This window comes from Notamacropus eugenii, chromosome 7 (genome assembly GCF_028372415.1).
Source record: "Notamacropus eugenii isolate mMacEug1 chromosome 7, mMacEug1.pri_v2, whole genome shotgun sequence".
Lineage (NCBI taxonomy): Eukaryota > Metazoa > Chordata > Mammalia > Diprotodontia > Macropodidae > Notamacropus > Notamacropus eugenii.
The window spans coordinates 54,365,965-54,392,829 of NC_092878.1; the positions used below are offsets into that span (position 1 = coordinate 54,365,965).

Genomic DNA, 26,865 nt, shown 5'->3' on the forward strand with positions numbered 1-26,865 from the left:
CCATAATTGTTTTTAGCCATTCTCCAGTCAGTGGGGATCTATGTTGTTTTCATTTCTTTGCCACCACAAAAAGGGCTTCAGTGAATATTTTGCTGTGTATGGGACCTTTCTTTAACCTCCTTAGGGGAATACACACACACACACACACACACGCAAGTGTGTGTGTGTGTGTGTGTGTGTGTATGTATATGTGCGTGTATATGTGTGCTTAAAATATATATGTATGCCCCAAGGAGGTTAAAGACAAAAGAAAGGGGTGTGTGTGTGTGTGTGTGTGTGTGTGTATGTGTGTATGTATATGTGCGTGTATATGTGTGCTTAAAATATATATGTATGCCCCAAGGAGGTTAAAGACAAAAGAAAGGGGGGGGTGTGTGTGTGTGTGAGAGAGAGAGAGAGAAAGAGAGAGAGAGAGACAAGACACACAGACACAGACACAGACACAGAGACACAGAGAGATTTCTGGGCCAAAGATTTGTCAGGAAATTGGGAATTTAGAAGAGGAGAATTCAGGAAGTGAACAGGTGGCTATTAATGTTAGAGAAGAGGATTGAGCTGTTTGCATCTTAACTAAAGGTAGATCTCATAAGGACTAGAAAGAATATACTTGTGTGGAGATTTGCTCATTTGAGAACAGTGTACAGATATACCCACTGAATAGGATACGATAGAGAATGATAGATGTGGCATAGAAATACAGATAACAGTGGAGGGGACTGCAAAACAAATGAAAAGAAAGACTGGATTGATAATTCATGACCTCAGATATTTGTAGAACATTGTGCAGGGTGTGGAAAATAATAAAATTGAGATCTTAACACCAGTAAATAAACACAGTCTTATAGATATAATCTAGATTTAGTTATAGGATATAACATATTTGGGGGAAAAAGTTAACTAGGCTGGACAGTAAGTTAGCAGTACCTCAGCTTCACAGAGGAGTGGCATTTGAATTGGGCTTTCTTTATTTGCTTTACCAATAGTTTAGCTTTTCACAAGATGGAGAAAGTTCACAGGAATCTTACTCAGATTCAGATTTAGATGAGCAAGGTAGAATTGATAAATGAAGTAGAAACACTGAAAACGTTGATAGAACATAGAACATCTTAGAATTACCAGGGAGAGAACACTCAATGGAATATCATATGTAACCTAGACTTGAGGAGAATTAGATTGGAAGAAGTTTGGTGAAGATAAGTATACTGTCATGGATTGACACCCACTGAGCAAAGTCACTCAATTTAGGAGAAATAGGAAATGAAGAACAAAAATTTTTAAATAATTTTTTTCAATCCATAAAACTATTTTCTTCCTGTTCATCCCCCCACCAAAAAGACAAGAAAAAGAAGACCCTTGTAACAAAGATGCATAGTCAAACGAAACAACTTCTCACATTTGTCACGTCTAAAAAATATATGTCTTATTCTTCTACCTGAATGCATTAGCTCTCCCGTCTTGCTTCATGGCTGGTCATTGAGCTCGTTAGAGTTTTAAAAAGGTATGTGTGAACAATCTTGATGAAGAAGATAAGGAGGAGAAGCCTCAGACAGCAGTGTGACTTATAGAGAACTTACTGATTATGGAATGAAAAGAGGGCATACCAAAAATGGAAATGAGGCTGTACAAAGGAATCGCTTAGTTCTGTAAGAACAGGGAATGCAGGCAGCTTGTCAGGAATGTTATAGAGGACTGTTATGCTTTAGGCAGGAAATTTTATTAAATGATCTATTTAGTTTCATTTTGTAACAGTAATGCTACTTTTATGCAAATTGTAAAATACTGAACGTTTTGTTGCTCTCACAGCTTAAGTGTATTTTGGAGACTCTCTCTTACTTAGACGGGATGATATTAGGTCTGTCAGTGTAATCCTCTTTGCTATGATTTTTTTGGGGGTGGGATTTTAAGATTTAAATAATTCAAGAAAAGATCAGCTTAATTTCTTTTCCCTAATATTAATCTCCTTCTATGTGCAGGACACACTGTGCTAGGTATTTCTAAAGCCAAGGCCTCTGATTTTAGTACTTGTCTTTCCTAAAAGGTGAGAATTAGTTTGGAAAAAGGAGAGAAGAGACACTTTCTAGTGTATCTTTATAACATTAAAGACTTGCTTTGAAAAAAGAGTTCTTAAAAAGTTAACAACTAATAAACCACAAACTGAAAGAAGTTAATAGTTGGTAGTTGAATAGCAGAACAGGTTATGGGGTAGTTTCTAGGATAAAGTTGCCTATACAGTCATTGCTTAAATTCATCTATATTCATCTAAGGGTTGTAAGACAATATGGTGAGGAAATGGAAATTACGAAGGAGACATGACGCCTGGGAATGGTATGACGGGAGGAGAATTTGGGGACAAGGGAATAGAATGGTTCCCAGTCGGCCTCCTTTAAAGTTTACTCTTTTATTGCTTATTTTGTGTCTGTCTTTTTCAGAAACACCATTTCATTTCACTTTGCCTAAGGAAGATGATGTTATCCCACCATTGACCAACACAACTCCACCTTTGATTGGGCATCTTAAATTAGGTCCAAGGAGACACAGTACTCCTATTGGTGAGTGATATGAAACTGACACTCTTTGAGCTAGAAACTCTGAGGTGTCATCCTTTATAAAAAGGATATCCTTAGGACCAGCGAAGAAATTGGGACTGGGTTATATCATTTATTCTTCTTGCTTCAGGAGTAAACTTTAAAGAATGTGACTGACTGCAGATCTTCATAGTCTCATTCTAGTCCCATTGAGGATCTGGTGACAATTTCCAGTTTCTTACATTTTGATAATTTTTTTGACCTTTTAAACAATATACCATTTGTATAGTAGAAGTTGACTGTGCTTGCTTTTTCACAGAAGATAATCAAGGTGTAGAGGGGAGTCAACTACCAAAAAAAAAAAAAATTAAACATTGCTGTAATCTTGAGGGCAGGAGACTTTGCAATCCCAAAATGTAGCAGAGGGCTGGGCACATAGTAAGTGCTTCATAAATGTTTCAGTCATTCATTGATTGAGTAAGCAGCTACCTTGTGTGGAACACTGGAGAAAAGGAAAAGTTAGAATGAGCATCGGAAAAGGAGGGAGGAGAGTTCACCAGACTGCCTGAAAAGAGAGAAAGCTCGGTTTTAGGCAGGGACATTAAAGCTCACAGATGTGTTCCTGGGCAACACCATGTGCATGTCATATTTCTGCTTGACAGGCAGGGATGGTTAGGTAGCTCGCTCCTCTTCAGCAGCGCAGTAGCGTTCTACATTAATCTATTTGTTTTCTCTAGTCAGTGCTGGGAGGTAACTGTCATGCCGTCTGGAGTTTCCTGCTACCTATGCCTGATGCTGGCAGATGTGGGTTGGCTGAGGGCTCATGCAGCATCCTAAATCCAGATGTGGAAGTGGAACTGAATCCTGTTGCTCCTCTTAAGACCAGGTGTCAATGACAGCGTGTAGTTGTGGATATTTGTGACAGGATCTCTTCTAGGTACAACAGCTTGGATCTTGCAGACCTGTGGAATTGCAGAGGCAAACGGAAGACCCTGAGAGGCTGTATTTAATGTGTGTGCTTTAGTGGGGTTTTTTTCTTCTTCCTCCTCCTTCCTTTCTTTCAGTTGTGGACAGCTATTCAGAGAGCCCCTTAGCAGCCAGTGATGTCATGGCTGAAAGTTCTGTGGGGTCCAACGATGTTACTGATGAAAGTGAAAAAGGGGATTCCAGAGCTGTCCCAGAAGTGGATGAAAAATTGAGTCTGAAAATGAAACTGGTGAGCCCTGAGACTGAGGCGAGTGAAGAGTCCTTGCAATTTAGTTTGGAAAGTAAGTTATCTTTTTATGCATATCTGGGTAAGCTATGAAAAGTTTCTGGCCCCTTTGGTATTTTGTATTATTGACCCAATTAAGCAATAATCTTGGCTATTCTTAGCACTCCCTCTTTCTTTTTAAATTTTTTCTCAGTTTTATTGATGCTTTTTGTTTTTAATATCATAATCTTCTCTTAGTACATCCTTCTCCTTTCCCTCTGAATTTGCCTTAGAACAAAAATTAAAAAAAATTTTTAAAGTTCAGCAAAACTAACCAGCACACTGATGATCTCTAACAGTATAAGGATATATCATGCAAACTCCCTTTTTTTCCTAAGCAGTGTTAACAGTAGAAAGATTAGCTAGTGTGAATTTTGGGGAGAGGTGACTTTGTGTTGGGATGAATTTCCTCATTATTGAAGCACTGGGAATGCTGTCTATAATGGTTGCATTTTCATACTTTGATTTGGGTCATTAAGTAATAGTATACTAGAAGTACTAAATATTCTTGATTATTCAATCAAAAACTCCCTAGTTATTTGATAGTGAACCTGGTATGATGGAATGTGAATAAACTAGAGCCATAATGCCCTTGTGGGATGATATGGGAACATCATAAAATTAGCATGGCATCTTTCAAGGAGAAAAGACAGTATTTTCGTTTGAGACCACAAGGGAATTGAATGAGCTGAGTGGAGTTCTAGGTCAAGAGTGAATCAGTATGGGACACATGAGGACTGAGGAATTATAGTGAGATAGAACAATTTAGGATCACTTAGTATGAGACTATAGACAGTATGAGAATAGATAGTTTGCTGCTCATTTACCTTGTCTTACTCTTTTTGTATAGTTTCTTTTCCTTTGTTAGGATTTTTTTTAAAACTAGAAAGTATTTTCTGATTGGGATGTATGGAGATGTGGGTCCTAGGGCAAGTAGGCATTGAAGATGGGTACCAGGATAGAGTGGCATTGGCAGAAGGAGAATATTAGGTTGTTAGGGATTAGATGTGGCAAATCTCTGAACCCAAGAAGCCATATCAACCCTGTACTTTCAAAAGTCATAGGATCATAGAATTTAATAGTACCTTGGGTTAAATAATTTGCAACACAGGTAGTTAGTAGCAAAGTTGGAACTTGAACCCAGGCCCTCTGCCCCTAAACCTAGTGCTCTTTCTTGTTTGTTTTACACTGGATCAAAGGGTATACACAGTTTGTATCTTTTGGATATATTTTTCAAATTATTTTCCAGATTGACTTGACAACTTCCCAGTTCCACCAGCAGTGCATTAATTAACGTGCCTGTTCTCCCGTGGCCCTTCCAGCAATTTTCCTTTTCCGTTTTTGGTTCTCTCTGCCCGTCTGAAGGGTGTGGAATAGAGCTTCCGAGCTGTTTTCACTTGCGTTTTTCTTACGCTTAGAGATTTCAGGTGATTGTTGGTAGCCTAGAGTTCTTTATTTGCAGACCTCTTATTCATAGTATTTGACCATTTATTTACTGGAAGATGAGTCTTATTTTCTGTTTGTACCGATTTTCTCTGTAGTTTAGATGTCAGCACCTCATCAGAGATATTTGCTGCAGAGATTTTTTCCCCCAAATAGTTATTTGTTCTGATTCTGCCTGCATTGCTTTTGTTTGTTCAAAAGCCCTTTCAATTTTATACAATAACACCTCTCTCTTTTACTTTGTAATATTTCTATCCCGTGTTTGGTCAAAAACTTCCCTCCCTTCCAATTGTGAAAATGCCTTATCACTTCCTTCTCTGATGTGTTTAATATAACCTTTTCTGTGTTGGTTCTGCACCCATTTTGAGCACATTATGGAACATGGCTTGAAATCTTCAAATTCTCTCAGATTGCTTTCCATTTTTTCTAATAGTTGTAGAATATCGAGTCCTTAACCGAGTTAGCAGATGTGTTTATCGAACATGGTACTAATTACAGTGTTCAGTTTCTTCTGGATTCTAGTGCTGTTTCCACGGTATTGGGTCCTTGTAGGCACATGCCTTGAGTTGGGGATCTGTTTACCAGGGAAGTTTATAGACTTGAAAGGCAAAAGTTTTGAGGCCAAAGAAAAGGCTCTTGGTCACTCATTCCAGTTAACAGATTGGAATTGTACTGCAGTTCGTTGAAATCCAAGCCTAGGGCTGGAACCAGGGGCAAAATGATGCTCCAGGAGAGTAGATTTAGAGTCAAAGGACTTAGGCTTGAGTCCTGGCTCTGCTGCCTTCTACTCTAACGGTAAAATGAGGGAGTGAGACTAAGATAATCCCTAAGGTTCCTTCCTGCTCTTACTCTGTGCTCCCTTACATCATACAATAAAGAGGCTCCCTCAAGGAGCTCACAGTCTAATAGGGGAGACAGCCTGCAAACAGATGCAATATACCGGATAAACAGGAGAGAACAGAGGGAAGGCACTGCAATGAAGAAGGGTTAGGGAAGGACGTGGAGCTTTCTGCCTTTTGTTTCTACTGTCAGAGATCATAGTCACTGGAACACAAGTTAAGTCAGTCTCCATGAATGTTTGTATCTCATTTATAAACGATGAAAATAATAAAACTCATAGTTGGTAAGTAATCTTCCCTATTACTCCTCAGATTTTTCAGCTGAACTTGGATTATCCAAACCACTTTTCAAGTTGCTCACTCTTCTTCTTTTAAAAAAAAATTGTTTTTTACAAAAAGTTTTAATTTACGGAATAAAACAAGCATTTTCATAACACAGTTCGGTAAAAAGAGGTGATTGTACAACTTGTTATTCCCTTTAAATATATATAGAAGTTATCATAATTGTTTTTCCTTTTTTCTTCCCTCCACTTTCCCCTTCCTCCCCTCCTCCTCCCAGAGATGGCTGCCATTAGACACAAATATGTATATAAACATAAAATCATTCTATATATACTTCTGTTTGTTAGTTCTTTCTCTGGATGCATGTGTCCTTTGTAGTGAATTTGGATATTTATAATAGTTAAAGTAACTTACTCAAAGTTGTTCTTAAAACTGTTGCTGTTACTGTATACAGCATTCTCTTGGATCTGCTCATTTCGCTCCTCCTTATCTCGTACAGGTCTTTCCCTGTTTTTCTCAGATGACCGAGCTAGTTATTTGTCATAGCTTAGTAGTATTCTATCCAAATCATATACCGTAACTACATTTTCCAGTTGTTTACCACCACAAAAGAGCTGCTATAAATATTTTAGAACATAGAGGTTCTTTTCCTCTTTCCCAGTCGTCTTTGGAAGTAGACTTAGTGGTGATATTGCTGGGTCAAAGGGTAGGCAGTTTAATAACTGTCTGTGCACAATTCCAGATTGCTCCCCGCAATGGTTAGATCAGTTCACAATTCCACCAATAATGACTTAGTGTCCCAATTTTTCTATCTCCTTTCCAACATTTGCTGCTTTCCCTTTCATTCATTTTAGCCAATGTGATAGGTATGAAATGCTATTTCAAGGTCATTTTAATTTGCGTGTCTCTAATCAATAATGATTTAGAGCATTTTTTCATATGACTAAGTTGTTTTATTGTTCTTAGGGACTCCAGTTTCTATGTGGATGATTTTTATGGTATCATGACTACCATCTCAGGGAGAGGCAGAATGCGGAATAGCTAGGTCATTGAACTTGGAGTGAGGAATTCAGGAAGACCTGTATCTGAATCCTACCCCAGACACTAGTTGAGTGAACTTAGCCATGTCAGGCAATCTTTCTGAGCCTCACCTTCCTCATCTCTGCTGCTTAGTTTTGATGATAATATTTGAGAAGTTAATATTTGTGAAGTGCTTTTCAGACTTTAAAACATTATACAAAGGTGAAATATTATTTTAATTACTCAATTTATCTTTATTTAGATCTGAGGTTCTTAACCTGTTTGTGTCATGGATCCTTTGCACAGTCTAGTAAAGCTTATGAACACCTGAAAATAATATTTTAAAATGCACAGAATAAAATATGTAAATTACAAAGGAAACCAATTATATTGAAATACAATGATTTATATTTGAAGCCAAATTAAAATTTAAAAATATTTAACTTTAAAAAGGTAGATATTAAAAAAATGAACAAACCCCAGGTTAAGGGACCCCTGATTTAGAGATATGTAGGTGACAGTTTTAGAACCTGCAGCTAAGTAATTTCATATAATATTTTTGGTTATGTCCACTTAGTTCACAACAGTGAGGATATGGATTGTTAGGAATGGGGAATGCTTGTATTGTTAAATCATAGTTAATGATTTTTTCCTTCTGTTCCTATTCTTTATTCCTATTTCTTCCTACTGCTGAGTGGGGGAAGAAAGAGTAGAAGAATAAGGAGGTTTTTAGGTATGATACTAACTGGATTATTTCTCTATTTTTCTCCCTTCCCTCCTTGCCTGTGTTTTTGTTCAGAGCCTATAAGTGGTGAAAAGAAAAATGGATCCACTGCTGTTGCTGAGTCTGTTGCCAGGTAACCAGAGCTTGTTGCTATGCAGAGCAGTCTCATACAGAGCCACTGGTAATGAAGGAAAAGATGATTTATCGATAGTAGAAAAAAATTAAAATGAAACCTAGAAGAAAGGATTTGTAGGAGGAAAGATTGAATGTCACAGTTTTTTTCATTAATACTCTTATAAGACCAGTGTTTTGTCTGCTAATTCTTGACTAAAATGTTGACAAAAACAATTTTTAAAAATTTGCTCCAGTAATCATATTAGAATCCTCATCCTGAGCCTCTTTAGCCTTGGCGGGGCTCTAATGTGTGGCAGGAGACAGCTGGGTGGTCTTCTAGAGGGTCTTATGGGCTTTGTCCCTTATGGCTTTCAGCTGGTAGCCATTATATAAGATTGAAGCAGCTAGGTGGTGCAGTGGATAGAGCACCAGTGCAGGAGTCAGGAGGACCTGAGTTCAAATCTCACCTCAGACACTGGACACTCACGAGCTGTGTGACCTTGACCAGTTGCCTCATCCTGGGTCATCTCCAGTCATCCTGATGAATATCTGGTCACTGGATTCAGATGGCTCTGGAGGAGAAGTGAGGCTGGTGACCTGCACAGGCCTCCCTCGCTCAAAACAAAGTCCAGTACAAGTCATGTCATTATCTCTCTGATGGCGTGGTCTTCTTTGGCAACGAAGGACGAACACACATCATATGAGATCATTTCTAGTGAGTGTCCCAAACTAACTGCAGTTTGGTGGTGTATCGTTCTTGATCTTGTTATTGTTGGCTCTTGGAGAAGATCGTTGGAGTTAGTGTCCCAGACTGATAGCTGTGTTGTGCTGGGTTGTGGTTGTGGTGGTGGTGGTGGTGGTGGTGGTGGTGGAGCGTCGCGTGGTCTTGGCTCTTTCTTGCTATGATGCCTTGAGGGTGACAGTATCTTTAGATTCCAGCCTGTGTAGTAGAGCTTTGCCATCTGGTGGCTATCGGAGGGTATAAAAGTCTCATCTGCTACTGACTATAATACTACTGAACATTAAATTCCAGTAGCACTGCTTAAAGCATGACAGAGCAAGTTCTTTGATACAATCCTGTTCCTACCTCTTGTTTACTACATATTCTGGAAAAAAGAATTTCATCACTCTGGACTTAATATCTCTTCCTGTAAAATGAACTTAATGTTTCTGGGTGTGGTTTATATGTTACTTTAGAATTTTCTGCTAAATACCCTTTATAAATCTATAGTCTTACAGTGGAGAAAAAAACATTTGTTTTGCTCTGTAGTTGTGGTATTGTATTCCAGGTGTCGCTTATTGTTGGTCTGCATGTACAATTTAATTTATTTCTAAAGTTAGAGAAAACCTTAGAGTGTGGGACAGAGAGCAAGGGTGGGAGTGTAACAAAGGAAGAGATTGGAATGAAAGGAAGTGGTTGTTAATATGCGTTATTGGTGATGGTATTAGTATATGTTTATCTTGTTTTAAAAGCATACCCAAACAGATGAAAATCTTGATCTGTAGGAAAAACTAGATTGTGGGATATGGTTTCTTTACAAATAGATTGAACACAGGAGTACTTGAGCTTCTTTTTTTGTTTCTGTGTTTCTGTACACAGTAGCTCTCATAAGGTTATGTTTAGAAGAAGGATCATTCTGTCTTCTGCCTACACAAGAAGAAGTGTTGCTATTTTCGTCCATTTGTAAGATTATATAGTGCCAGTAAGAGCTGAGCACTGCAGTGGGACAGAAATGCTGTTGGATGATAGCATGGGGCTAGGGATTGTGGGATTATGTTATTGTTCCTGATGACTTTCCTCATGCAGATTTTCTTAGGCTGCATTAGGCATATAAGAAACCTGCATCTTGGGTCAAGGGAAGAATTATGGGAGAAGAAATGTGAAGGAAGGTTATTTACCTGCGGTGCCTGAGAGATATTTCTGTTATGTAGCACAGTGCTTGATACAGTCATCACTTAGTAAAAGCTTGTTGTCTGATTGAAAGTTGTTTATTCTCGCCAAACAAATGTAGACTTATCGCTTTACTCTGTTATCCTTAGTTCTCAGAAGACAGTGTCTGTGTTTAGCCGTGTCTGTGAAGTCCGGCAGGATGATGAAGCCAAAGGCCGTGATACCCCATCAGATCTTATCAGGTAAGCATTATTTTCATAATATCTTTGCTCCCATATTAAGTCATAAATTGATTGCTGCCAGAAACTGCTATGTTCTCTCTTTGTGGTTTCCAATTTAGTTTTTCATTTGACTGTGGCATATTTAAGCCAGACTGAATCCTGTTTATTTCAAAAATGATCTTTGAAAAAGAAAGGGCCCTTTCTTTTTCCTGTGGCCTTTATATTTACATCTGTTCCCATCTTTTGTTCTGTCTTCTCCAGAAGGTGGCATTCTCAGTCTTCCTCTCTCTATTGAATATTCAACCTCTCCCTATTTTTCCTTACCTCCTGCTTTTCAACATGCTTAAATCTATACCCACATCCTTAAAAAAACTTTCCCTATTCTCTCCCATCCCTCAAGCTTTCATCCTATATTTCTTTTCCCTTTCTCAGTGAAATTCTTTGAAAAAGCTGTCTGTACTTGGTGCCTCGATTTGCTGTCCTCTCACTTTAACTCCTTGAAATCTGACTTTTGACCTCATCACTCACATAAAACTGCTGTCTCTAAAGTTACCAGAAATCTCTTAGTTGCCAGATCTGAAGGTCGTCTCTGTCCTTATCCTTGACCTCTGCTGCACTTGACGTTATTGATCACCCTTTCCTGCTGGATACTGTGTTCTGTATGGGTTTTCATGATACCACACTCTGCTGGTTCTCCTCCCACCTGTCTGACCACTCCTCAGTTTCCTTTCCTGTCTTACCTATGGGGGTTCCCCAAACTTCTGTCCTAGCTCCTTTTTCCTTTTCCTCCTGTACTTTTTCTTTCGGTAACTTCATTAATTCCCATGGGTTTAACTATCATCCATATATAGATGACTGCCAGAACTACATATCCAGACCCAGTCTTTCCCCTGAGTTTCAGTCCCACGTTACCAGTTGTATATTGGACATTTCCGACTGGATATCTCATTGACACCTCAAATTCAGCATGTCCAAAACTGAACTCCCAAACCCATCCCCTTTTTCCAAACTTCCCTCTTTTTTTTTTGACGATACTATCATCTTTTCTGTCTTCTAGGTTTGTAACCTCAACATTATTCTGAACTTTCTTACCTTTATTCGCCTCACATAACCAACCATTTGTCACATCTTGTCAATAACATCCTGGCTTCTGTGGCCCAAGTCTTTCTTTTCTCCATTCCAGTGCGTCCTGTGCACACTGATGCGAAAGTAATTTTTCTTAAGCTCAGATCTGATTGTAATTCCCCTACTTTTTCAGGTGTCTTGCTTCTAAGAGCAAATATAAACCCCTGTTTAGTTTCTTATAATTTGTTTTTAAAATTTATTTATTTTTAGTTTTCTACAATCACTTCCATGAGTCTTAGATTTTTCTCCCCCTCCCTTTCCCCTTCCTTCCCAAGATGCCATGCAATCTTATATGGTTTCTATATATACGTTGTTGTTAAGCAGATTTTTACATTAGTCATGTTGCATAGGGGAATTAAAATGAATGAGAAAACAAAGCAAAACAAAACATAACACAAGAGAAAATATTCTGCTTCGTTCTGCATTCCAATTCTATAATTCTTTTTTGGATGTGGATGGCATTTTGCCTCGAGTCCTTTGGGAATGTTTTAGGTCTTACATTGCTGTGAAGGGCTAAGTCTATCAGAAAAATTCCTCACACGCTGTGGTTTTTACTATATACAAAGTTCTCCCGGTTCTGCTGCTTTCACTCAGTGTCAGTTCATATAAATCTTTCCAGGCCTCTCTGTAGTCTTTCGGTTCATCATTTCTCATAGCACAATAGTATTCCGTTACATTCATACACCACAATTTGTTCAGCCATTCCCCAATTGATGGACATCCCCTTGATTTCCAGTTTTCGGCCACCTCAGAGAGAGCTGCTATAAATATTTTTGTACATGTGGGAATCTTTCCCATTTTTATGATCTCTTTGGGATACAGTCCTAGAAGTGATATTGTTAGGTCAAAGGGTATGCACATTTTTGTAGCCCTTTGGGCATAGTTCCAAACTGCTCTCCAGAATGGTTGGATCAGCTCACAGCTCCACCAACAATGAATTAGTGTTCCAGCTCTCCCACATCTGCTCCACCATTTATCATCTTCCTGTTCTGTCACGTTAGCCAATCTGATAGATGTGATGTGGTATCTCAGAACTGTTTTGATTTGCATTTCTCTGATCAATAGTGATTTAGAGCATTTTTTCATATGACTATAGATAGCTTTAATTTCTTCCTCTGAAGACTGCCTGTTCATGTCCTTTGACCATTTATTAATTGGGGAACCCTATTTAATTTTTAAAGCCCTTTACAGCCTGGTCCCAATCTGTCTTTCCAGCTTCAGTGGACTTCACTCTTCCTTCCTGTACTCTACAGTCCAAATGATATTTCATCCCCCATCTCTGTTCCTTTTTTACATTAGATATTTTTCATACCTGGAATGCATTCTCTTCTCACCTTTGCTTCAGGGAGTCCTTTTTCTATGAGATGCAGCTCATGCACTCCTTTCTGTATGAAGCTTTTCCTGATCTCCCCAACTACTAATTCTCTCTTTCCCAAATCTTACATTTAATTAATTTTTATATATTTGCTTTTATTCATTTTATATTTATGCTTTGGATACTTATATGTACCAGGTATCCCAAAAGTCTTAGTGCAATTTTGAGCTTTTGTAGCTTGAAACTGCACTAAGCCTTTTGAGATACTCTCCACTGTCTCCTCTTTAGAAGGCAAACTCTTTGCAGGAAGAGTTGTTTTCATCCTTTGTACGGGTGTCCCAACTGTCTCATATAATGAATAGCTTGTAGTGATGCTTAACAAGTGGTTGTTGATTAATGATTTGCTGAGGCAGTGTTCCAAACATGTGTGTAGGTGTAGCACATTGGTATTGTTAACCTTGCTGTCAGAGAGCCAGATTCATTTTGACACGGCTCAGTCTCCATAAACTTTTTTTTAATATTATGAAACTTTTCATTTTTACATGTAGTTGATTTAACTTAACATTATACCTTCAAAGTTCGTGTACAGCAACCAGCACAGTGACACAGCTCTTATGTATCGTCATCCTTTATCTGTTGGCAGTGCACGTGGGAGATCTGCCAAGCCTCTGTCAAGATCTGACAGACACTAACCCCAATTTGGTCTGGTTTGCCAGTATCATTTTATGTAATCACTTCAGTGCATTTACTGTCGGTTGGAGTGGGTCTGAATGTTAGTGAATTGTTTTTATGGATTTTCACTTGAACTTTATTTTCATTGAAAAGGATGTGTGTATTTGTTTTTTATTTTTTTATTTTTTAATGTTTAACAATCACTGCCATACAATTGAGATTTTATCCCCCCACACCTACCCCCACTACCCCCCTCCCTCCCCACGACTGCATACAATTCTGTATAGGTTCTACATATACTTTCCTATTGAGTATATTTTCACCATAGTCATGCTATGTAGTCAGACTAAAATAAATGAAAGAAATCATATCACAAATCAAAACATGATACACAAAAACATACACATACACAAACATGATCTGCTACATTCTTCGAATGACTTCCATATTTCTTTCTCTGAGTGTGGAAGGCATTTTGCCTTGAGAACCACCACTGGAATTTTTTTTTTTTTTAAGAAGTTCTTGCGTTATTACGAAATTCCAAGTCTACCAGAAAAAACTCTCGCACACTGTGGTCGTTGCTGTGCACAAAGTTCTCCTGGTTCTGCTCCTTTCACTCAGCATCAGGTCATATAAGTCCTTCCAGGCCTCTCTGAAGTCTTCTTGTTCATCATTTCTTATGGCACAATAGTACTCCATTACATTCATATACCATAATTTATTCAGCCATTCCCCAATTGATGGACATCCCCTTGACTTCCAGTTTTTGGCAACTACAAAGAGTGCTGCTATAAATATTTTTGTACATGTGGGACCCTTTCCCATTTTTATGATCTCTTGGGATGCGTGTATTTGTAAAGGAGTTGTACTTGGACAAATTCAATAACTTTTGGCATTTGCTTCATGCCCCTACCCTCCGGAGGGTCTTGTGCTTTCCCAAGAAGGTTAACTCCATAGTTTGAAAAACTGTGACCTATAACTGTATCTGAGAACTTCTGTCCTGATCAGATAGCCAGTGTGTGTTCATCCTTCGTTTCCAAAGAAGACCGTGCTATCAGAGAAATAATGACTTTGTTTTGAGTGAGGGAGGGCTGTGCAGGTCACCAGCCTCACTTTTCCTCTGGAGCCATCTGAGTCCAGTGACCAGCTATTCATCAGGATGACTGGAGATGACCCAGGATGAGGCAATTGGGGTTAAGTGACTTGCCCAAGGTCACACAGCTAGTGAGTGTCCAGTTACTGAGGTGAGATTTGAACTCAGGTCCTCCTGACTCCTACACTGGTGCTCTATCCACTGCACCACCTAGCTGCTTCAATCTTATATAATGGCTACCAGCTGAAAGCCATAAGGGACAAAGCCCATAACTACCCTTTAGAAGACCACCCAGCTGTCTCCTGCCACACATTAGAGCCCCACCAAGGTTAAAGAGACTCAGGATAATAAAGCTTAATCTACTCTCAGGTAAAATCCAAATCCTTTGCCTGTCGTTATTCTGTCTGACCTGTGAAGTCTTATCTTGCTAGCTGTCATAGATGGCCATTATCCATCCTTTTACCTACCTTGCCTGCTAACCCCTATAAATAGACTCTTTTATTTCTTTGAAGTTGCTTTTCTGTCTTTTTAAAATTAAATTTATTTTTTTGATTCAGCAAAAATCCACGTCCTGCCGGTTTCCCCTCTCCTTCTTCCCCCATTCCTCTTGAGAATGAAATTAACATCCCCCTTAAAAATGAGCTGCAGAACGAGATAAACAAAGCAGATGAATTAGGCACGGCCCGCAGAAGGGGAGAACACGGGTGTGTTTCCTCGCGCACTTGGAGCCTTTCGCCTGTTCACCCTTCACTGCTTGTGTTTCATTATTAGTTCTCTGGAGTCGTGGCTGGTCATTGCGTTGATCTGAATCCGTAAGTCTGTCAGAGTTGTTTGTCCGTATGGTAATGTTTTCATTGTATAAGTTGTTCGGGTCTTGTTTTCTTTACATCATTTTATACAAGTCTTCTCAGGTTTCCCTGAAACCATTCACTTTATCATTTCTTATATAGCACAATAGTACATACTATATTTTCTCAATTACACGGAAAAACAATGTTTAGCTTTCGTTTTTTAAAGTTTTGAGTTTCAAGTTCTCTGCCTCTCTCCCTCTCCACCCCATTCATTGAGGAGGCAAGCGATTTGATAATGGTTATGCGTGAACAGTCATGCAAAGCATGTTTCCATGTTAGTGTATCATACTAGAAAACAAGAAAATTCATGCTGGAAATAAGCATGCTTCGGTCTGCATTCAGACTCCATCAGTTTTTTCTCTGGAGATGGATAGCATTTTTCATCATAAATCATTAGGAATTGTCATTGTCCTGCTGAGAATAGCTACGTCATACCAGCTGATCATCGTACAACGTTGCTGTTACTGTGGACAATGTTCTCCTGGTTCTGTTCAATATACTTTGCATCAGAAGGGATACACTGAAGAAGGGTCAAGAGCTAAAATTATAAGAGGAAGTGTAATAGGACCAAATACCACGTCTTACTCTCAGCTTCTTAGGTCCAAGATGGAGGAGACATGGCTAGATACCAGTTCATCAAAAAAATATCTAGGAGTCTTACTCTTAATCAGTATTCTTAGATATTTAAATAGACCTGTGATGTCATCAGTTTGGGAGTTCCTTCACTTCATATCTCAACCTATTCATGTTTGCCTATTTTTATCCAAGTCCTCCTAGAAGTTCACCATAGGAGTTCTATCCCACATTCTGGAGGCATTCTTCCCTTGGTCCCTACATCTTGAGGATTCCAATGGAGCAGTCTGGCTCTCTATGTGTCATCCCTCATTTTTCCCACTTCGTAAGAGGATTCAAAAAACTACAGTATGATTCAGCAGTGTGACATAAAAGCCATGAAAATTAATGGAGTCTTAGACTTCATTAAAAGAGATGCCATTTCTAAAAGTAAGGAGTTAGAGTCCTGTTGTCCTCTCTTCTGGTCATCAGCCTACATTTAGAAATAATGTGTTCAAATATGAGTGTCATGTTTTTGGAAGGATGTTGGTAAACTGAGAAATATTTTTAGCATACTGGATAGTGAACTAGCCTTGAAACCAGGAATAACAGGGTTTAAGACCACCTCTGTGGACCCTGGGCAAATCACTCTTTTAATGCTCTAGACCATTTTGTGAAGACTGTAAATCACGGAAAAGATGCAGATTTATGTAGTTCAAAGCATTTTCCTTTCCTGGCAGTTGCCTGAACTAGTGAAACCATAGAAACAGTCCCTACCCCTATTAATAAACTTATGGGCACCATATCAGTTGAGGGGACTGAGGATGTTTACCTTGGAAAAGAGGAGACTCACGGAGGACATGATAAGTGTCTTCGAATATTTGAAGCATTTGCACTGTTAAGCTGTATGGGACTTGTTCTATTTAGCCCAGAAAGTAGAACTACCTAGGGACAATGTGTAGATGTTGCTCCCCCCCCCCAAAAAATGAGATTTAAACTAGAAAATAAAAATTATTTAATAATATGGACTGTCTTCGAACACAGTAGTATGTTTCCTCTTATTAGAGATCATTAAGCAAAAACTGAATGATCATTTGCCAAGTATGTTATAAAGAGAATTATTTTCAGACTTGGGTTGGTCTCCTAAATGATTGCTGAGAAGTGTCTTCCAGCTCAGGTTCTGTGATTCCTTCTGCTCATCCACAACCTATCATTTTGTCAGTTCCTCTCAGTTCTGTGTCTGCATCATCTTGCTTTCCATTCCATCGAAGGTTCTTTGTACCATGGCCCTGCGCTGTTATAACGGCCTCCTTAGCCCTTCCCTACTTACCTCCTTTAGCCCGGTGATAGCAGATCCAAGGCATGGTTCTAATTGTCATTCCTCTGTTCAGAAACCTTTTACAAGAATTAATTATTCATAGAACAAGTCATAGACTTCGTATTAAAGCATTAGAGGTCCTTGACTTTTTATTCCCAACCTATCACTATTGTCTTATTGAACCCTGTATTGCAATCAAGCTGGCCTAATTGAAATTTCTCCCTTTCTCGCATTCCCACCCATCACAGTTTTATCCTTTCTTGGGAGTCTAGTTCACATGCCATCTTTTCTACGAAGTCTTCTTGATCCCCAGCTATAAAAATTTTTCCTTCTACTTTGCTCCTCTAACATTTTGCCTGAAGTTCTCCTTATCACATTTTGTTTTCATTATGATTGTGTACATCCCTTATTTCCCCTACTTGATTTTAAGCGCTCTGCGTTCACAGAAAATAATTTGTTTGTATTTGTATCCTTCATGGGAACTAGCCCAAATGAGGACTTAAATATAGATTTAATTCAATTAGTTATTGTATCCTCTCTCTTATATAGTGCCTTTCTTTGAAAAAGAAGTACCCAGCAACTCAGGTATAAAAAACTTGAAGAATCATGTGAACATTCAACGTCTCATTCTAGGCCATCCTCCCCAGAAAGTAGAGAATTCATTTGGATGCTATATTTTTGATTGTTTGGTTACTGAAACTAGAGCTGCTATGTGAGCATTGAAATGAATATGTTTTCATTGCTTTTAGCTCCTCTAGATTTTTTGTGTTTGTTTTATAGTATCTTCAGAGACGTGTATGTTCTGCATCCTTTGATTTCAAGTAGGAATACTTCCGAGAGTCTTATTCCTCAGAACAGTACATTTGGTTTTGCTGGGATTTGTTTCTTATCCTTCAGAAACATTCTGTCACCCTGCGTCTGTCTCTGTCTCTTTAAGTGGTGGCAGGATTACTTGCTTTGAAAAAAACTGTCCATTTTTATAGCATTCAGAGTGTATGTCTGGTTTTTACTAAAAATTCACAAGTATGGAATTTCGCTTTGTCTAATTTTACCACTGGAGAGCTCAGTTTTTGAGCCTGAAAAATGAAATTAACATAGTAGTACTTATCAAAAAGAAATTGCAGTTTGAATCATCATCATTAATAAGCATTTATTAAGCACTGAATATGTACTGGGCACTGTGCTGATCTTTGGGATTATAAAGGACGACAAAAAATACAATTCATGCCTACTAAGAGTTCACATTGTACTGGAAAAGACAATATTAAAACAACTATGTGTGTATAACGTGTATGAATGTATATGCACAAGTACGTATGTGTGTATCTACGCACACAGTGTAGATGGGAGGGAATGCACTAGAGTGGGTGACAGAGGGAAGGAGGAGACCAGGAAAGTCCTTTTGAAGAAGATGGGGCCTGAGCAGAGACTTAAAGGAGGCCACGTAAACCAGTACACAGAAGTGAGACAGGAGAACATTCTAGGCAAGCAGGAACGCTGTTGAGAAGGCATAGCGTCAAGATTGTGTCATGTCTGAGGAAAAACAAGGAGACCAGTGTCACAGTGTGCTTGAATATGTGAAGAAGGATACATGTATCCTGTAAGTCTAGGAAGGCGCTGGTTAGGCTGTGGAGGGCTTTAAAAACTAGACACCAGATTTTTGTGGCATCTTGTAGGCAGTAATAGGGAGCCACTAGAAAATATTAAGTAGGAAACTGATGTAGTCAGTTTTGTCCTTTAGAAAGATCAGCTGAGTGGAGAATAGACTGGAAGGGGAGAAACTTGTGCTAGGGTTACTGACAGTGGCTTTTGCAAGAGTGTGAGGTAATGACTTGAATACGTGTCAGTCAGTAAGTACCAAGTGCCTTTTTACGTACCAAGCACTGTGCTAATCGCTGGGAATATACAAAAAGGCAAAAGAAAGTCTGTGCCCTCGAGGCCCTTACAATGTAATGTAAACAGCAAGCAGACAGATACGTACAAGGAAGCTGTGTGTTTGTCCTTCGTTGTGAAGAAGACCATGCCATCAGAGAAATAATGACATGACTTGCACTTGACTTTGTTTTGAGTGAGGGAGGGCTGTGCAGGTCACCAGCCTCACTTCTCCAGAGCTGTCTGAATCCAGTGACCAGATATTCATCAGAATGACTGGAGATGACCCAGTATGAGGCAATTGGGGTTAAGTGACTTGCCCAAGGTCACACAGCTAGTGAGTGTCCAGTGTCTGAGGTGAGATTTGAACTCAGGTCCTCCTGACTCCTGCACTGGTGCTCTATCCACTGCACCACCCGGCTGCCCCCTTACAAGCAAGCTGTATGCAGGATAAAAAGGGCATCAGAGAGGGAAGGCATTAGAATTAGAGATTCTTTGGAAGATGAGATTTTATTTGAGACTTGAAGGAAGTGAAGGAAACCTTGGGTAGACATGAGAAGGGAGAGCAAAATACCTAGATCTGAGAGATAGGGAATGTCTTGTTTGTGGAACTAGGATTGAAGAATATGTGAACAGAGTGAGGTATGAGACTCGAAAAATGGTGAGTTATGAAGAGCTTTGAATATCCAACAGAGGATTTTGTATTTGATCCTGGGGGTAATAGGGAACCTCCTTGAGGTGGGGGAAGAGGCATGAGGGTGGGAGGGAAAGGGGAGTGATATGGTCAGACCTGTGCTTTGGAAAAAATCATTTTAGTGGCCAGTTAGAGAATGGATTGAAGTGAGGAGAGACTTGAGACAAGCTGACCCACAATAATCCAGGCATTAGACGATGGGGGCCTGCACCAGGGTGTTGGCCGTGGCAGGAGAAGAGAAGGGGGCGTATTTGAGAGATGTTGCAAAGGTGAAATCGACAGGCTGTGGCCACAGTTTGGTCGTGGGAGAGGACAGGGGAGAAAAATAGTGAGGATTCCAGGATGATTACTAGATGCTGCCCTTGACAGTAATAGGAAATTTGGAGTGGGGAGGAGTTGGAGGGAAAGATGATGAGTTTGGTTTTAGATGTGTTTAGTTTAAGATGTCTACTGAATAGCCAATTTGAGATGTCTGTAAGGCAGTTGGAGCTGCGAGATTAGAGATCAGCAAAGAGGTTATGACAGGGTAGGTAGATTTGGAAATAATCTGTATAGAGATGATAATTAAGTCCATGAGAGTTAATGAGATCAACTGGTGAAGTAGTATAGAGGGAGAATGGAAGAAGGCCCAAGAACCCTATGGGACACCTACAGTCTGAGTTTGATCTAGAAGAGGATCCAGCAAAGGAGCTTGAGAAAGAGTTGGTCAGATAGGTAAGAGAAGCAGGAAAGAGTGGTATCCCAAAAACCTAGGGAGAAGAAAGTATCAAGAAGGAGAGAGTGTTCAACAGTGTCAAAGGCTGCAGAAAGATCTAGGAGAAGGAGAATTGAGAAAAAGCCATTGGATTTGGCAACGAAGAGATTGATTGTAACTTTCAATGGAGCAGTTTTACTGTAATGATGAGGTTGGAAACTATATTGTAAGCCATTAAGAATGAGAGGACATGAAGTAGAGGCACCTATTGGCTATGATCTTTTCAAGGAGTTTAGCCTTAAAGGGCAGAAATTATAGGATGATATTTATCAAGGATGAAAAGATCAAGTGAGGATTTTTTTCAGGATGAGGGGAGACCTGGCATGTTTTTAGACAGTAGGAAAGGAGCCAGTAGACTGAGAAAGGATGCAACCTGTTAAAAGAGATGATACAGAATAGGATTGCTTGAGTGAGTAGATGGTGTTAGTCATGGTAAGGAGTAAAGCCACTTCTTCACGTGAGATAGCAGCGAAGGGGGAGATAGTGGTAGAAAACATCTGAGTGATAGGAGATGAGGATGAGGGATTGGTGTGAACTCCAGTTTTTTCTGGAAAATATGAGGCAAATTTCTCAATTAGGGGTGCGGGGAAAGGGGAAGCCATGGGAGATCTGAGGAAGGTTGAAAAGATTTGGAAGAGCTGCGAAGAGTGAGATAGTGTATTGATAAGAAAGTTAAAGAATAATTTGCATAACAGCAGTCAGGGCCCAGCTGAGGTTGTGTAACATAAATTTTTAGTGTACTCAACCAAAATGATTGCACGTGTGATTTTCTACACATTTGTTCAGCAGTACACGTGTAGAAGCAAAGGGGGCAGATGACGGGAGTTATCTAAGATCATGACCTTGTGTGTTAAGTATGAGTGTGAGAAATTGAGGATGACTTGAGAGGATGGTGGTGTTGACAGCAATAGGCAGGCATGAGAGACTAGACACCGCACAGATGTTCGCAGTAGAAGAATGTTAGGAAGTCATGAACTTATGATTAAGGATAGAAGAACACGAGGAAGAATATTCTTTAGGACGAGAATCTAATACTTAATGAGCAGAAAATCTTTTCTCATATATATTGATATCTTCATTAGCTTTCATAGTTTCTTTAAGTCAACTTTAAGAATTCCTAAACACCGAGATTTAGGTGAGTATGTCTATGTGGCTAAACCGTGAGGCTGTTAAAGAGCTTACTTATTTTTGATAATTCCAGTATTAATTTACTTGGAGAATCCTACGTGAATTCGTTGATTTTCATGTGCTTTAGTTTCCCAGTCGATAAGATCAGAATATTACGAAGGTTAATGTATTAATGAACCTGTTATAACATCTCCGAGCAAGTGTCACGAAAACAATAGACGTGGCATCTTGTTTGAACCGTCATTTGGCGCTCCCGCTGTCTTTACTGCCTTTTTTTCCTCCGATATTAAAGCCCTGAAACCTGAATGCAGCAATGCAGGTGAGATACCATTAGAGTTACAGGAAGAGTTCTAGCTTCAGTCTGTGAATCTCTATGCAGTGCCTTTGTTAAAAAAACAAAAACAAAACACTGTATAAATTAGGCACTCAATTGTAATGTTCATTTAGGGCACATGCATCTTGTGGCTTCAGTATTTTGTACTAAGATGCAAAAAATTCTTTTGGTGTTAGAGAAATTGATAGTTGAATGGGGCTGAGTGTCCCAAAGGTATTTTATCCAAGTTATACAGATATCTAAAGACAATGTCATTTTTCAAATCCCACCTAAATATAGCACAGAATTAGAGCGATACTGGTTATGTTAGATAATGATTTGTCTACACCTCTGATCTGATGGCTCACTAGAATCATTGTTGAATATGACAGTTATCATTTGAATTGATGGCCTGAGGGTTCAGGATGCCAGCAGGACAGTCCATGTGCATTCTTCCATCTCATCTCAGCAAATTAATGGGAAAGGTTATTATATATAAAAAGACACACTCTGCCATACATAGGAGCAATTCTCCAAAATAACTAAGTCCTGGAACAGATAACTTCAGACTCTGAAGTCCATTGTTGGAATAGTGCATCTTGGATCTTAGTCAAAATACGACTAATGTATTAGCAAAAACCTACATTGGACATTAACTAGGAAACTTTTTATTTTATTTTTAATCATTACTGCCTCCATTTGTACAGTTTAGGTATTACACTTGGTGTTTAGTCGTTGGTTGATGTTCACTTGTTTTTAAATATCGTATTGTCCAGGTGTACCTAATGTCTGATTTCTGGTTTTTCATTTACCTTTTCAAGTCTCCTTCGCTGCTGCCAGAAATAATTAAGACTGATGTCCCCATTTACTTATGCCATTTAGCGAAGCCAAGAATATAATTTGTTTGCATAATTGTGGATCTCCATTCACTACCTCTCAAAAAACAAACATAAATGTCTTTCATACTGTCGGGAGATGAGTTGAATAGTCATGGGTCGTTGAAGTAAATAGATGTAGAGGACGAAAACAAGAAAACAAACCAATAGTAATATAACGTGGATTTGGATCTCTGTGCAGTTCCTTAATGATGGTTCTTGTACCATGTACCCAAACTTCCCAGAGGGAATAGTACAGCAGTGTGAATCCCACTTAATAAGTATCTGTGAAGAAAATGGCTGACTGAACCACTGAAGAAGAGTTCTCTTCATGGCATTTTATCTCATGAATGCAACTATTGAAACAGTTAGGTCACTTTTCTCACTTATTATTTACACTATTTCTATTTCACGTCAAACCAGCAGGTATTTCCTGAGTGTTGTGTGCGAGGTCCTGTACCAGCTACTGTGAAGAGTAAAAAGAAATGTGAAACGTAGGCCTTGTATTCAAGGAGCTGAGCTTGATTAGGTGCTTACAATCTAGCTTTACTTGAAAATAGGGAAGATCAGGTGGCGTGTTCCACTGTAATGACAAGCAGACGTCCAAAGGACTGTACTCCTTGGCCTCTACCATCTTAACAAACATGTTTAGCTTTAAGATATGCTAATTTCTTTTTCATGTTTTATTAATATCAAATAGTATTAAGGAAATGTTGAAACTTGGTTTTCTCATTAGGATTTTGGTTATTATTGATTCCTGATCATTATTTGCTGAAATGAAGCAGATAAAGTTCATAGTTAGTGTATTTGAGATTGTGAATATATACCCAAAATGCAATTTCCTGCAGTCCTAGTTACTTTTAACTCCAAAACACTTTGACCTAGAACATCCCAGATAATTAAAACAGAAAGCGAATTTTGTTATTTTGTTAAATATATGCAGTTAATTTCATAGCTTTCTTCATTATTTCAAGAAAATGAGAATTTCTTTCTGTTGTTCAGCTCCTGTTTTAACAAAGAACTTTTAGGAACGTTTTGGTTTTTAAGTATTTGTTTTGAAAGCCCCCATGCTAATAGTACCTAATCTAGATGTTTACGTTAATAGCTAAACCATGGGCTTCTTATATAGAACCCTGAAAGTTTTTACATTTACCTGACTGTAAGTAATGTGCTCATTATCCAGGTATCCATCAGCTGTCTAGTTTCCAGTTTAACAGGTGTTCCCATACAGTTGGAGATTTGATTGATCCTGATAGTGAGCAGAGGTCTCTTTGTTCTCTAGTGCAGTATTACACATGTATGCAGGGATAGTGCTTTACATTCTGCTATCTTTACTATATGTTTCTTTTTAATACCCTCTACACTTTTGTACCAGTCATAGATCCCAGTTTTATATCAGCTGCGCTTGTCATTTTGACCTTGATCTGTTATGGTCTGTTATGATAACTCCACCATGGACAAGGAATATTTTATTGAAAGTTTAACTGTTCCATGAGTGATAAAAAACAGCATCTTTGTAGCTTTTGAAGAGCCAAGTTATTCAAAAGTGGTTGCCACAGCTACCACCATCCCCATATACATAGTTCTTTAAGGTTTGCCAAACTCTTTATGTATTATCTCATTTAACCCTCACGACAATCCCATGATGTAGGTTCTGTAGAGAGGTTAGGTGACCTGTTTACAGGTCACACATCTGGTAAATGTCTGAAGCAGGATTCGAACTTGGGTCCTCCTGACTCCCATGTCCAACACTACGTCCATTGCACCGCCTCCCTAGACTTAACTACAATTTCTCTGTATCTCAACTTACTCTGTATATATCTTGAATGTACATAGCTGTTTTGCATGTTTTCTCCTGTCAAGATGTGAATGCCTTGCGGACAGGGACTGTTCTTGCCTTTGCTGTGTTCTCAGAGCTTGACTTAGTGGCTGGCACATGTTTGGCACCTAGTATCAATGCTTCTCAATTTGACCACTGTAGCTGAGAGAGCTGGTAACTTAACTGCAACTTATACCTTTTAAATTGGGCTCCTTTCCCAAAAACAAACATCAGATTTTTTGTTAGTAATGCAAAAAATAGAAGAATTAGTAACTGATAAATACTGCTGATTAACTCATAAATATTCTAGTGGATCTATGTTCTTATCAGTGTATTTTATTCAGCCACACAGATGGCAGCCCATCTGTGGTTGCTTTTTCTTCATGACCTTGATCCATGTCATCCCATTCTTCACGATGTCATCTAATAAAAGAAAAACCCCAAATATCTTGATTGGCGTATGAAGTATGAGCCCATAGCAAACTTGATAGAAGTCCATTTAGACTCAGCAAAGTATGAGGAACATTACTTTGTGCATAAAAATCGTGCTTTGACTTATCTTCTTTTTAAAAGTAAATTCTTACATTGTTGTTGACTGATAAGAAATTAACTTTTTCCGTTTTCTTGTTTTTCTTTTGCTAATCGTTTTGAGAGTTTGTCTATAAAAATGGAAAAACATTTTGCAAAAATAGTGTTGTCATGTTGAAGTAATTGTGAATTCATCATTCTTATTTCACAGGAACAGCTACTTAAGATCACGATATAAAACTCCCTAAACACAATTACCAGTAACAACAGTCATAATGTCACTCTGCATTTCACATGGTAGAAGTAGTCTGGGCACTCACATTTTCTTATTTGGTGGAAAGACTGGAACTCGGGTTTGCGGAATCTGTTTTATGTATTTGAATCTCACCTGGTGAATGGGAATGGTGTGTGCTTCAGCTGTTAAGGGAACACCACAGGAATGGAAGGGGGGTATGGAGCACTCGTAAGGAGGCTTGTCTTTTGGATTTGATTCAGACAAACCAGTTCACTTGTGACACGATCTCTCCGTGTGGTTGGTTTCAGGGGGGATTTGTTCAATTTCCCACGCACTCAAGAAGTGGAAGATGAAAAAATGGAGGATGAACCTAGCCCCTGGCCATGCCAACAACAGCCCATCAAGCACACTGCTCATGTTGAGGCCCCTGTTCCCTCAGCCGCACAACAACAGACTGTTACACAAGTGCCATCCAGTCCAAAAGGAGACACTGTGGAGATGGATGTGGTGGAAGAATCCCAAACCAGTCGGGATCAACACGGTAAAGTCTTGTGTGCAAGCCCAGGAACACGAGAGGAAAGCACTTGTCCCAGCACAAGTGACAAAGAAGTACAGACAACAGAACATTCCCTTTGGGCTCCAACTGTTGTTTCAGTAGCAACACAAACCTCGAAAGGAGCGTGTGAACAAGTAGAGGTGGGGACCAGCACGGCTGACCAGAACCTTGGGAGACAAGATGCTAAGGTACAGACTGAGAGGAGGAATGCTGAGAAACCTGCAAATGTCTCAGGAGATGATACCGACTCTTTGCATAGCCAGGTAAGAACAGGCCTGGGCCTTCCCTGGGATCTTCTCAACTGTGTGATCTACTGGTTAATAATCATGTATTAGTCAATGGAGAAGATGAGACTTTGACAGTACAGGGCTATGTTTCTTACTGAGCACCAGGGAGTCTCTCAAGAATGGAGATGGAGGTGGAGTGGGAGATATTAGAGCTATAACTAATCTGTAATGTTACAGGGAAAACGGAGTAGTATTTGAGTTTAAGTAGATCTCCTTTCTCTTGAAAGAGAGGGTTAGGTGAACAGTCTGCACTTTATTTCATATCATATATGAAATATTTCATAATTCATACTGTGGCCCTTGATACCTTCCTGTCCCTTCCTCACCTATCAGGTCTTAGTCTAGTTCCTAGGAGTCCTCTTTATGGAGTGTGAGGGAGGACGGAAAGTTGGTGGGAAGGGGTTGGAGGAGGAGCACAATAAGGATAAGAAGAGAAGTTAGGAAGTGAAGATTTGTAGTGGGTGGGAAGGTATCAGGGGCTGATGGTCGGGGCGGAGGAAGAAATTCAAGAATGTAATGAATAGCATGCTAAAAATTGGGTGGTTTTAAGGAGAGAGAAGGTGATAT

At 39.1% G+C, this 26,865-nt stretch overlaps 1 protein-coding gene across 9 annotated transcripts in view; it reads left to right on the forward strand.

Annotated features, from left to right (window-relative positions):
* Positions 1 to 26,865, forward strand: part of TP53BP1 (tumor protein p53 binding protein 1) — a 120,904-nt gene that overhangs the window by 61,004 nt on the left and 33,035 nt on the right. For 6 of the 9 annotated variants that reach the window (XR_011970593.1, XR_011970592.1, XM_072624733.1 and 3 more), the window contains 5 exons: positions 2,430 to 2,549; positions 3,590 to 3,820; positions 8,161 to 8,218; positions 10,240 to 10,332; positions 25,764 to 26,274. Coding sequence is in view for 7 of the 9 variants with exons in the window: in XM_072624733.1 (XP_072480834.1) it covers positions 2,430 to 2,549; positions 3,590 to 3,820; positions 8,161 to 8,218; positions 10,240 to 10,332; positions 25,764 to 26,274 (1,013 nt within the window). In the remaining 2 variants the exon portion in view is untranslated. The remainder of the gene's footprint in view (positions 1 to 2,429; positions 2,550 to 3,589; positions 3,821 to 8,160; positions 8,219 to 10,239; positions 10,333 to 25,763; positions 26,275 to 26,865) is intronic. The other 3 variants (XM_072624734.1, XM_072624735.1, XM_072624739.1) reach the window with 3 other exon arrangements.